This window comes from Pelmatolapia mariae, linkage group LG3_W (assembly GCF_036321145.2).
Source record: "Pelmatolapia mariae isolate MD_Pm_ZW linkage group LG3_W, Pm_UMD_F_2, whole genome shotgun sequence".
Taxonomy (NCBI): Eukaryota; Metazoa; Chordata; class Actinopteri; order Cichliformes; family Cichlidae; genus Pelmatolapia; species Pelmatolapia mariae.
The window spans coordinates 43,855,387-43,868,290 of record NC_086229.1 but is presented as its reverse complement, the minus strand read 5'-3'; the positions used below and the strand labels follow the sequence as shown (position 1 = coordinate 43,868,290).

General features: G+C 38.3%; 1 protein-coding gene across 2 annotated transcripts in view; it reads left to right on the top strand.

Annotated features, from left to right (window-relative positions):
* col4a5 (collagen, type IV, alpha 5 (Alport syndrome)) overlaps positions 1–12,904 on the top strand; it is a 71,568-nt gene that overhangs the window by 32,536 nt on the left and 26,128 nt on the right. For both annotated transcript variants that reach the window (XM_063469464.1, XM_063469463.1), the window contains 6 exons: positions 678–731; positions 890–946; positions 1,887–1,931; positions 2,029–2,082; positions 2,167–2,208; positions 12,741–12,834. In XM_063469464.1, coding sequence (XP_063325534.1) covers positions 678–731; positions 890–946; positions 1,887–1,931; positions 2,029–2,082; positions 2,167–2,208; positions 12,741–12,834 — 346 coding nt within the window. The remainder of the gene's footprint in view (positions 1–677; positions 732–889; positions 947–1,886; positions 1,932–2,028; positions 2,083–2,166; positions 2,209–12,740; positions 12,835–12,904) is intronic.

Below are 12,904 nucleotides of genomic sequence, written 5' to 3'. Positions count from 1 at the left end.
ATGTTTTAGAAAGCGACTGCTGTTTGAATGGTCATGTCGCAGTAAATCCGTCTTTTACGTCACTGACACAAGACAGACGCCAATTATCAGCGCCGGAGAAGCGCCCGAGAAGACATCGTGAACGCTTCCCGGCCATCCAGTGTAGATGTTAGTGAAACTGTTGGGAAGACAACGTTGGAGACAAGTGAACACTTTATTTGTACTGTATAATCTGCAGATTCTGACAGAAATCTGTAACTATCCTTTGAAGCACAGCTCCTCTAAAACAGCAACAAGGATCATTATTAGCCCATATGTAAATAACAAAATAACTTTATAACTTAAAGCAAAATTGAGAAATGTAAAGTCCGAAACAAGTATTTATATTAAGGGCCATCAGTCAAACAATATTGTTTGGTCTGGGTCTAAACAGAGCGCGTTGTGTGTGACGTCTTCTTTTGCGCATGCGGGCCGCTTTGAGGGTTCACACAGGACCGCGTTTGCTGTCACATTTTATTTGTAGTGTGAACAAGCAGACAAAAAAAAATCAGATTTGATCAAAAAATTGGAATTGAGCATTAAGACCTGCAGAGTGAACGTAGCCTAATTGACTTGTTATGCCAAACCAGCCAAATAGATTTGGTTCAAACTCTAAACTCGTTCTGCACTGATTCTGATTTTTTCTCTTTATTCTGCAGGGCGACCAAGGACCTCCTGGCCCTAAAGGTGATCCGGGTTTACCGGGACCTCCTGTAAGTATCTCCGGTCCCCTGAACCAAATTTACCTTCACACATTAAGAGTCCCTCGAGAAAACAGACAAAACATTTAAGTTGCAAGTTGGAAGAAGTGGAGTATCTAGTCTTCTTGATGGTGACTGTGGTGTTTATATGTCTCTTTATCTCACTGTAGGGTCCCTATGGTGGGCAGAAAGGAGAAAAGGGAGAACCAGGAGAGCCGGGAAAACGAGTAAGTACAGCTCTGGAATTTCAAGCAAATCCTGTCACTAAACTTACGTAATCGCCCCTGTGTTGCTAAAATATGTCTGTTGCTCAAAGGTAAACTCAATTCTAAAGCCCTCAACATGTGTACAAGTGCAAGAGTGTCTGGAACCTCATCTCTGACATTTGGTTTAGACAAAGAGGAAAGGTGTTGCCCAACTTTCTCAAACAATCTGACTATTTTACAGGGTTTCTCTCAGCTTTTTTGTGTGTATACATGCAAGTGAAACTTGCTGCAAAGAGGGAACTCTCAAACATATTTGCCAATATTTCAGTTTGTACATGTCATTCCTTCAAGACTGCTAAGACACAGCAGAGCTTTAATTCCTGGGTTGAAGCAGTAAGAAGAGACCAAAAGGGATCTATGACGCAGGGTTCATTTGACTGTTACCAGATTGTATGTTCAGTATGTATTTGTAGAACATGTTCTCCAAGCCTTTTAAAGACATACTGAAACCTTATCAATAAGCCCAAAACTCCGGGTAAACCTTCAAACAGCTCTTCATAGATGTGAATACAGGGTAGTTATGAACGCATACACATTATTCTACTGTGCACACAGTCATGAAGTCCGGTGTAACGTTTTGAAATGATGAACAAGACCTTGCAGACACCTATTGACTCCAGTTGCATGTGTTGGGATGTCAACCTGACCGCAGGCCTAACTCAATTAAGTGAATGAGTTAAATATTTATATTTAACAGAGGTATGAATGTCATTTTTATTATTGTAAAACTGGACATTTTAAGAAGGTAGTCAATCTCAGAATTTTTGACTCCCTTTGGGAGTCAGCCTCTAGTGGCCACTGGAGGATGTGCAGTTTTTGCCAATTTTGTAATGCTTCAATATTCAACTCTGGAGATGTTGGTGCAAAGCCTGATCACCATGTTTTTTCCCCCCTTTTGCAGGGAAAACCAGGCAAAGATGGTGATCCTGGTTCTCCAGGATACCCAGTGAGTTCTGCCAACAAACTGCACAATTTATAGTCCTTTTCTAAAATGTCTTATAACCTTTTCCTAACATTCTTGTATTGCTTTTTGTCACATTCAGGGGCCCTCTGGAGAGACAGGACAGCCTGGTCTTCCAGGGAGGGATGGTGAGACAGTAAGTTTCTTCTGAATATTTTGAATTCTACGAGTCAAACAGTAATCCCGTGAACTGTGTAAATATCACTCTTTTTCATTTCAGGGACAAAAAGGTGATCGTGGATTCCCGGGTCCACCAGGGGAGGTGAATGAGAATTTATATTTCATTATTTGTGGAATATTTGTCTTACACTTGAACTCTTAGCACCATTTCATTGTCTACTTACATAAATACAATGCTGTGCAAATATCCCAAGCCATCCTTCATTTCTTTGTAGTTTGCTTCAAAAATATAAAGAAATTAACCATTTTTCCTTGGAGGCTTATTCACTTATTTGTAGTTCATTTTGAAAAGTGCCACCAGACTTTGATCCACTGATTCATTGTTAGTGAGCCCAAGCACACTGTCAGTGCAGTAAAAGCATAGCTGTCAGAGTCTGCTGCGTGGCAGGCAAGATAAGGACCCAAACGCATGATCACAGGACACAGGAGTGGAATGGAAAATAGGGATGGACGATATGAGGAAAAATCTAATATCACAATATTTTTTGGCTTTATCACTATACATGATATGTCTTTCACAGCTGGTTTATTTGAAGTTTTCTTTGGTGTGTTAGGAGACATTTGCATGTGGAGTTTAAGATGGTCTTAATTTTGCAGTGGATGACTTTTCAGCTGGTGGAATAAATTCATAGTACTGCCACCTTTTGGGCAATGGTCTGAAGAGTCTGAATCTCCGGGGTTAGTGATGCATTCGCAGCGTGTGGGAGAAAAAAAAAAAAAACTCACAATGAATTACATGCAGACAGCTTAATATTTCCATGGCAACCTATACTTGATGGTTACTATACAGTAAGGCTGGGTTTTAATTATTGATTTTCCAATTAAAATTGATTTTAGGTTGAATAACGCGATGCCGATTAATTAAATCCTGAATTGATTTTTAAATATAAATGTATTTTGCCAGAAACTTCAGAATCTCAGGTTAAAGCTTTCATTTCAACAACCACCAAACAGCTAAAACAGTAAATGAGAGCAGGTAAAGGGATTCCACAAAGACGTAAACACAAAGCGCGGACCCGACGCATCAGAATCAGTGAGATGTCGGCTTTCTCACCCAATGACACGGGGCTGAAAGCCAACATCTCACAGATTCTGATGCTGCAGGTTTTGTCACTCTCCAAACCAAATTAACTGAGCCAGCAGCAAAAGACTATCAAAAATAAGCTTCACATTTGATAAACATCGTCATGAATTCCCTCTTACTTGTGCTTACTTGGGAAACTATTCTTGAAGTACACATCTCAAATCTCTATTTTCTGCATTATTTGCTTGCTTGTTATGCACCAGTCTACTGTTGTTTACAGTGCTTTCAGCCACTGTTTTTTTGTTTTTTTTAATTACCGGCAAAAAGAAAGCCTCATTTCAACTGTTCAACACCGAAAACATTTAAACTGTGTGAGTGTGTGTGTGTGATACGAATTACCCACTCCCAATGGAAAATGAACCATTAAGGATGACTATTCAGTATACAAAGTCCACTAGTCCTGCTAACCATGAGAAAACTGTAATTATGAGACTTTTTTACATTTTTAAAAACACAGCTTAAAATAAGGAAGTGTTTTAAAAAGAGGAAAGTTTCCATAAGGAGGTAATATTTATCATAGTCTCTGATTTAGGTCCAATAGTCTGTTGTTGTGTTTTAGATTTATTCTGTTGTATTTTTTAAAATATTTTATTTTAAAAATTATATTACAAAAAAACATTTAAGGATATTTGCAAAGTTTTGTATAGTTTAGTCCATGTGAGTCTTGTGAATTTACTTAATTCTTTTTAACCACTTAAGCCCCACGCCCCCGGTACCGGGGACAAAAAGGAGGAGTTCACGTTTAATCGGTTATAACACGGGATGAGAAATATAAGTCCAGACATATGTGGTATCCACAGAAACCTCAGAATCTCAACTAAAATGTCATATAAACCATTTCTACAACCACCAAACACACCGAAAACAAGCCGTGATTAAACGAGCAGTTACGTAAATGCGCAGAAGTCCGCTAAACAAACAAAACCGAACCAGAAATTCTTCAGACTTCATGTAACCGGCTAAAGATATGCTGGTTAGCTTCCAGGGCTATCACTGACTCCACACACCAAGTTTCACCACGATCAGACCAAAATTTACTGAATGAGCCGCAAAAGAAGACCACAAAAACACACAGCGGTGCAAATGCGCTAAGACAGAAATTGGCTTACCGTCCCGATTTCCTCCGTTATTTTCGCCGGTAGCCGGTAGCCACGTGATTACCAGTAGTTATCATGCCTACCTAGCCGCATCAGAGCCGTTTTCCGTCAACAACCTCCATTTTAGACCCACCTACAGACACGTGACTGGACAGATGCCACATGCAGTAAATTTGGGCCCACGTGGGTTTTGGCATTACAACGTCTGATTGGTTGAAGTGACGTGAACGTGGCATCGTTACTTTGAATCTATTGGCTCAAACGATTAAAACGAGGTGTCAATCACGCAAATTGACCAAAAGAAACCAAAGTTACAGCCCCTCAGAGTTTAAAGGGCCAGAGGCCAATCAAACCGCTCTATGCGCACGGCAGAAAAGGGCCATTGCCATGTAAATGTATGGTTAATTCTTCAAAAATATATTTTAAAAAAAGCATGTTTAGACCTGTTAATAAAATTTATTAATTTCTGCTCTTTAATACCTAAAAAAATCAACTGGCATGGTGTCCAATTGTGTGCCAAAATTGGACATTTTTGTACAACGTCTGGATATTCATGTATTGACAGGGCTGTAGTTTTTCACTGTTTCACTTTAGAAACACAAATCTTTGCACAGATGATGCTTATATGTTGGTTACTGGATTTCTGGAACCAAATGTGATCTGAGGCATATTTTTAAAAGGGTTATATGCTAAAAATTAAAAAAAAAAAATTAGGCGAGGATAAAATCTACTTACTTTTTCTGTGTTCCAGTCCCAGTAACTTTGACACAGTAATATCTGCTTCAATATTTACACCTCTGATGGAATTTCCCAAGTGTTAGCTTTATTTTGATACCAAGATTGTAAGGGCAGAGTTTGTACTTGCAGAGAAATAATCAATTAAATTTGGGCATTACATTTTCGAGCAGGAAGCTCAGAAACCCCCTTGGGGCTTAAGAGGTTAACATCCCATCAGGGAATCGGGTGGGGCCTAAAGGTGAACCTGCCTTACTAGGAACACCTGGACTCAAAGGAGACAGAGGAGTACAAGGTAAGCTGAAAACACACAGGCACATAACAAGCATAGTTATTATTTGCATTGGGTTTTTTTTTTCCAACAATATCTTTATTTTATTTATTTTTTTACATTTTAGTGACTTGCAAACAGTCCAACACTCTAAATACTACATGAACATACACTCCTCTCAGACAGCAAAAAGAAAACAAAAAGAAAAAAAAAAGTCGTCAGATTTATCACTCCGTTAAAGGCCTAAATTTGTCATTATCCCAAATCAAATGTCATTGTCCTCAGTCCTCGTCCTCCTCAGATAATACAAATCCTTCTACAAAATTCACAAATGGTCTCCATACCTTCTCAAACACATCCAATTTCCTTTTCAGTATACATGTTATCCGCTCCAATGGCAAAGCCACCATCATTTGTTTTATCCACTGTATAATACTCGGTTCCCTTGTTTTTTTCCATTTTAGTGCAATTAATCTTTTTGCTTGTAACAAACCCATATCAATAAATATTCTGTCACTTTTTGTGTACCTCATGTTTTCCGGGTACAATCCCAGAATAAGGAAGCCAGGATCCAAAACAACCTCTTTGGATAATATTTGTTTCATAGTTTGTGTTACTGCAACCCAAAAGGATCCTATCTTCCTGCAATCCCAAATACAATGCCAAAAATTACCTTTATCTTCATTGCATTTATTACAAGTGTCTGGAATATCAGAATTGTACTTATATAATTTTTCCGGAGTAACATATATTCGCATTAACCATTTGTATTGCAACAACCTTAGTCTAGAGTTAATAGTTTGTTTATGAGCTTTTGTGCAAACCAATGTCCATTGTTCCATGGATATGTCCTTCTTTAAATCACTTTTCCAGGCATTCAGCCTTCCTAATGAATTTTCAGATGTTTTGGACCTAATTAATTTATATATATCTGATATTGCCCCTTTTTTTGAACTGTTTTTGCTAATTATGTCTTCCAATTCTGATTTTGGTGGTTTGGTGCAGGTATTATTTTGATTTGCTCGAATGTAACTTCTAATTTGGAGATATTTGAAAAATTGCTTTCTATCTATATTATATTTATGTCTAAGCATATCAAAGGACATCATATCTTGAGAATCTGTTGCATACAAATCTTGGATTTTTTGGAGTCCTTTAATTGACCATTGTCTAAAAACTTTATCCTCTCTTCCTGGTCTGAAATCCTGGTTTCCCCACAACGGCGTAAACTGTGACAATACAACAGGTTCCTTCATATATCTTTTTACATCATACAACACTTTGACCATGTTCTTTACCATTGGATTTTTTGCCTTTTTAATCAAGTTTATTGCTGTGTCTGAAAAAAAATATAAAGGTAAAGGAGGATGCAAATGAATACTTTCCATCTCTGACCATTGCGGGGCGTCATTTAAATCAAAATAGTATCTTATAGACCTGATTTGACATGCCCAGTAATACCACTCAATATTTGGACACATGACCCCACCACCCTCGGTGTATGGTAGATGCAACAATGATAATCTTATCCTTGGTCTCCCATTTTTCCATAAAAAACCGAGAACAAGCTTTTTAATCCTGCTAAACCAATCTACAGGAGGCGGCAGGGGAATGTTCTGATACGCATAAAGCACCTTTGGCAGTATACTCATTTTGTATATGTTAATCCGACCAATTAAAGAAACTGGTAGAGATATGCATCTGTCCACTATCTCTGTTATTTCTTTAGAAAGTCTTTCATAGTTATTTTCCACGATCTCACTTAATTTGGGCGAAATCATTATTCCTAAGTACATAAAGTCCTTTACTGTCTTAAAATGAGATGTTACTATGGGTGGGTTTTTCCTTTCTTCTTCATTTAGTAATAAAACGGATGATTTAGATTCGTTAATGACATACCCTGATATTTGACCAAACTCCCCTATCAGTCTAAGCAGAGCAGGTATAGATTCTTTTATTTTTGAGAGATATACTATTACATCGTCTGCGTACAACGAGATCCTATGTTCGACTTCATTTACCACAATTCCTGTCAATGATAAACTCGAACGTACGGCTATAGCAAAGGGTTCCATAGCTAATACAACAGTGGACTTATCGGTGAGCCTTGTGGACATCCCCGTTTCACCCTTATTGGTTTAGAGATATTTTTGTTTGTCAAGATTTCAGCGGTTGGATTTGAATGTAATAATTGTATACATCTTCGAAATACATCTCCGTAACCAAATCTAGTCAGAACATCAAAAAGATAGGGCCACTCGACCCTATCGAATGCTTTTTCGGCATCCAGTGAAAGTAAGGCCCTCTCTGAAGAATTGTTTAGTCCGTCTATAATGTTTAAGACTCTTCTTACATTATGTAGACCTTGGCGTCCCGATATAAAACCGTTTTGATCTCTATGAATTACTGAGGGGAGAGTATCTTGCAAACGTGTTGCTAATATTTTACCCAACACCTTAAAATCAGAATTAAGTAAGCTTATCGGCCTCAAATTTTCACATTTATTACTTGGTTTTCCTGGTTTAGGTAACAAAATGATTAGTGAACCTGTTATTGATTTAGGAAGACTTCCTTTGCTCAATGATTCCTGATACATTTCCAATAGTGGTTTCATTAATTTACTCCTAAATTTTTTATAAAAATCAATTGGAAATCCATCTGGTCCAGCTTTTTTACCTGACCTCATATTGTTAATTGCCCTGCTTATTTCCTCTTCGGTGATTTCTGCATCTAATTGTTATTTTACATCGTCAGCGATTGTAGGAATATTTATTTTATCCAGAAACGCATTTCTGGAGTTTTGATCTGATCTATCCTGGGATTCATAAAGTTTTTCATAATAGTTTCTAAACTCCTTGTTTATTTCAATCGGATCCTTTATCATTTCCCCTTTGCTGTTTATAATCGACGTTATATTTTTCTGCACTTCCAATTGTTTAATTTGCCATGCCAACATTTTTCCAGGTTTCTCTCCTTGTTCATAAAAAGACTGATTTAATCTCAAAATGTTCAAAGCTGCTCTATCTGCCGATTCTTTATTATACTGTGCTTTTAGTATTAGCAATTCTTTCTCTATTAATGGGTCTCTACTTTTGAACACTAGTTCCTCTAGTTTTTTAATTTTCTTTTCCATTTGTTGTCTTATTTTGCATTTTTCTTTAGATTTTGATGAAGTATATGCAATCATAACTCCCCTTATACATGCCTTAAATGCCTCCCACCTAATACTAGCTGATGTTTGTGAGCTATTTATAGTAAAATATTCATCTATTTCTTTTCCTACAAAAGTGAGGAATTCTTCATCATTCAGCCATTTCTGGTGTAAGCACCATCTATGTTCCATTATTAAGTTATTATGTGTATATATGATATTGCAGGGAGCATGATCCGATATTAATATACTATCATATGAACATGTCTTTATGTTAGTTAGGAGGCTCGCTGATACTAAGAAATAGTCTATTCTGGAATATGTATTAAATGTTTTTGAATGACAAGAAAAAGTTATATCATCAGGTTTTAACTGTCTCCAGATGTCAATCAAATGTAGTTCCTTCATGAAGTTAAGAATTGTCTTTCGGCTTTTGTTATGGGCCTGGCCAGTCCCAGTCGGTCTATCCTTATTGGGATCCAGCACACAATTCCAATCTCCTCCTATGATGCATTTTCCGTGAAGTGACGATATTGTGAGAAAAAGATTAGTAAAAAATGTATCATCATCTGCATTCGGTCCATATACATTAATTAAGTTAATGGTTTCTTGTACAAGTGATCCCTGGATGATCAAATATCTACCAAATTTGTCTTTAATTACATTTTTGACCTGAAAAGGCACTGATTTATGTATTAATGTGATTACTCCCCTAGCATTGGATCTAAATGGTGCTGCATACAACGAACCCTGCCACCTCCTGCCAACCTTAATATGTTCCTCCTCCAGCGAGTGCGTCTCCTGAAGAAAAATTATTTTAGCTTCCAGATCTTTCATTTTGTTCATTACTTGCTTGATCTTTGTTACTTTTTAGGCCTCTACAATTCCAAGAGGTACATTTAACTTCCAATTTCCGACTCAACACACCTCACATGCATTGCTAAATGCTTAAACTTGTCTAAGAGAAAACAGAAAAACAGAACACAACAGCTTTAAATGAACAACCCATACAAAAGAAAAAACACAAAAAACCCCACCCACCCAGTTTCTGGGTAACCCATGCAAATGTTCTATTTCCAACGTTAACCATTTACAGATCCCAGTTTAAAGATCTGCTAACTTAAAATGACTATGGCTTTATGCCTGGCTCTTCCGTGCTCCCTGTATCCCTAATGAATCCTTTAGCTTTGCTAATATTCCGCTGCCCCTTAATAATTAGCTGCTTTTTTGTTTTCTTTAAACAAAAATAAATAGATAAATACAAGAAAAAAACTAGATACATAAATGAAAAGGAAATGAAAATAAAGTAAAGAACAAAAGAGTAGAATAAGAAAAAAAAAACGAAAATTATCTTTATTTCTGTCTAGTTATCCGTGTGGATAAAAAAAAAAAAAAAACAACTTTGCTCTTAGTTACCTTTTGCTTTGATGAAGTTAACTATATCCTTTTCCAAAATGAATCATTGCCCCAGATATCTAGACCTTATAATATCTTCCTCATTTCTTGCTCTCCTGGATCTTCTTTATGAAACTTTGGACTTCTTCTGGCGTGCTAAATCTGTGGACTTGTTCCTTGTATGTTACTATCAGTTTAGCTGGTGGTACGATGCCACTTCTCAGTCCCATCTTCCAGAGTTGTTGTCGTACCCCTCCAAACTTCTTCTGTTGTTTGTGCACCTCTGTGGCGACGTCCTCATAGAATCTCACCCTTTTGTTCTTGTACAAAATATCCTTTTTCGATCTTGCTGCTCTGAGCACCATATCCTTCTGATTATAGTTAAGAAAGCACATAATTAATGTTCTTGGAGGTTCCTCAGGCTTTCTTTTTGGGCCAATGCGGTGTGCTCTCTCGATAACCAGAGGGCTCCTCGATGTGTTCAACTCCAATACGTCCTTTATCCAGTTTTCCAGGAATCCACAGGTGTCCGCGCCCTCTTCTCCCTCTGGAACTCCGACCAACCTGAGGTTATTGCGTCGGGATCTGGTTTCCAAATCCACTACTTTATCCATCAGTGCTTTATTTTCTTTCTCTAATCTTGAAATGGTGGTCCCCATCACCACATGTTCATCTTCTACATTTGAAATGCGTTTCTCCGTCTGCTCTACTCTCCCCACACAGTCAGATAATTTTTTCTGCATTTCGTTCATGGCTGCCACAACCTCATCTGCCTTGCTGGAAAACTTGGCCACTGCGCCCTCCAACTTGTCCCAAAGTGCAGTTTGCGTGTTTGCAAGCTTCTTTTCAATACCTGCAAACTCCTCTCGCATGGCACGCTGCAATCTCTCCTCCATGTTGCCACTACCCGCGGGACCGTATTCACTCATGGTGGCTGGCTTGTTAGCCGCGCAGGCCTCAGACGCGCTAGCTTCACCGCTAAACACCGATAACTTGGTTTGCGTGATTGCTTTAGTCTTCTCCTTGGTAGTTTTACCAGGTCCAGGCATCGTGGGTCTATAGCGTATTTCGTTTTCGTGTTTTGGAGCGTTTTCCGTAATTTTAAGGATTTAGCAAAGTTTCCTGCAGGAGCAGTTCAGAGCTCGACCGATTGCTACGGTGACGTCATCGGAAGTCTATTTGCATTAGTTTTAAAGCTAGTTTATACCGGGTACCAATTTAAGTTTTTTTTTTTTAATTACCGGCAAAAAGAAAGCCTCATTTCAACTGTTCAACTGTGTGTGATACGAATTACCCACTCCCAATGGAAGATGAACCATTAAGGATGACTATTCAGTATACAAAGTTCACTAGTCCTGCTAACCATGAGAAAACTGTAATTATGAGACTTTTTTTTTTACATTTTTAAAAACACAGCTTAAAATAAGGAAGTGTTTTAAAAAGAGGAAAGTTTCCATAAGGAGGTAATATTTATCATAGTCTTTGATTTAGGTCCAATAGTCTGTTGTTGTATTTTAGATTTATTCTGTTGTATTTTTTAAAATATTTTATTTTAAAAATTATATTACAAAAAAACATTTAAGGATATTTGCAAAGTTTTGTATAGTTTAGTCCAGTGGTTCCCAAACTTTTTTTGCTGGGCCCCCTTTTGTTTTACAAGAAAAATGTTGCGCCCCCCCCCCCCGCGTGCATGCGCGCGCGGACGCACACGCACGCACACATCCTCCAACCACACACACCCATATTTTGCTCCATTGCGGTTTATTTCACACCTCAAACATTTAGTAAACAGTTAAGCAAATACGAGTAATCTGCAATGAATTACAGGTAGTAATAAAATACACTACTAACTCTTTACGCTGCGTCCACACCTACATGGGTATTTTTGAAAACGCAGCTGTTTCGTCCACACGCAAACGACGTTTCGAATCACCGAAAACGGAGATTTTTTTAAAACTCCTTTTTTGAGTTTAGGAGTTTAGGTGTGGACGAGGAATACAGAGTTCCTCACGTAAGGTCAAAGGTATGTGCCTTTTTTCTCGTCACGCTGTGCGCCACGCTATTGTTTTCATGAGATGAATTGCAGAATGGGAGATAGAGACGAAATACTGTTAATCTGACTATCTGCAGGTTTTACACGCTTACATACACACGCAGTTAATGTCCCTCCATTTAGAAAGGCAGAGGCGTCACGGTGTAATTATTTTACGTGTAGTTGTTTTTTTTTCCTGTGTAATAATATTCAACATTGCTATCAATACATTTTTCAAAAAATGCCTCTCTGTGCAAAATGGGTTTAAAAACATAAAAAACTGTGGGATACTGTTTGTCCGTGATTTGAACCGGGGGAACAAATCGTAGCAGGATCAGCCTGATATTATTTGTATCCCGCTGTAACTTTACTGTATAAAGTATAGTATAGTATGTATATCTCCAAAATGTCAGGACTAGTTAGTCATTACAAGAAGTGTTTGTGAACTAAAAATCACGAATGTGGGATACTGTTTGTCCGTGATTTAAACAGCCCAGCGCTGCTCCCGACGAAAGGAAAACCAATTCTGCAGGGGACACCTACCTACCTTGGCACTTGTGCAGGTGAAGCCAAAGGGAAGATATGCTTCACCAAATTTTCTAGTCTTTGGCTTAGAATGAAGTTGGTTTGGAAACATATTCAGCTATGCTTCATCTCCTGCTTTGCGTTTCTGTAGGCGCCCGTGCTAGCAGTGTCCAAGCGTTTTGTCCCCCCCCCCCCTTTCATCCCGCGCCCCCCCTGCTATGGCTCTGCGCCCCCCCTAGGGGGCGGGCCCCACACTTTGGGAACGTCTGGTTTAGTCCATGTGAGTCTTGTGAATTTACTTAATTCTTTTTAACATCCCATCAGGTGATTGGCAGGCCAATAGGGAATCAGGTGGGGCCTAAAGGTGAACCTGGCTTACCTGGAACACCTGGACTCAAAGGAGACAGAGGAGTACAAGGTGAGCTGAAAACACACAGGCACATAACAAGCATAGTTATTATTTGCATTAGTTTTAAAGCTAGTTTATA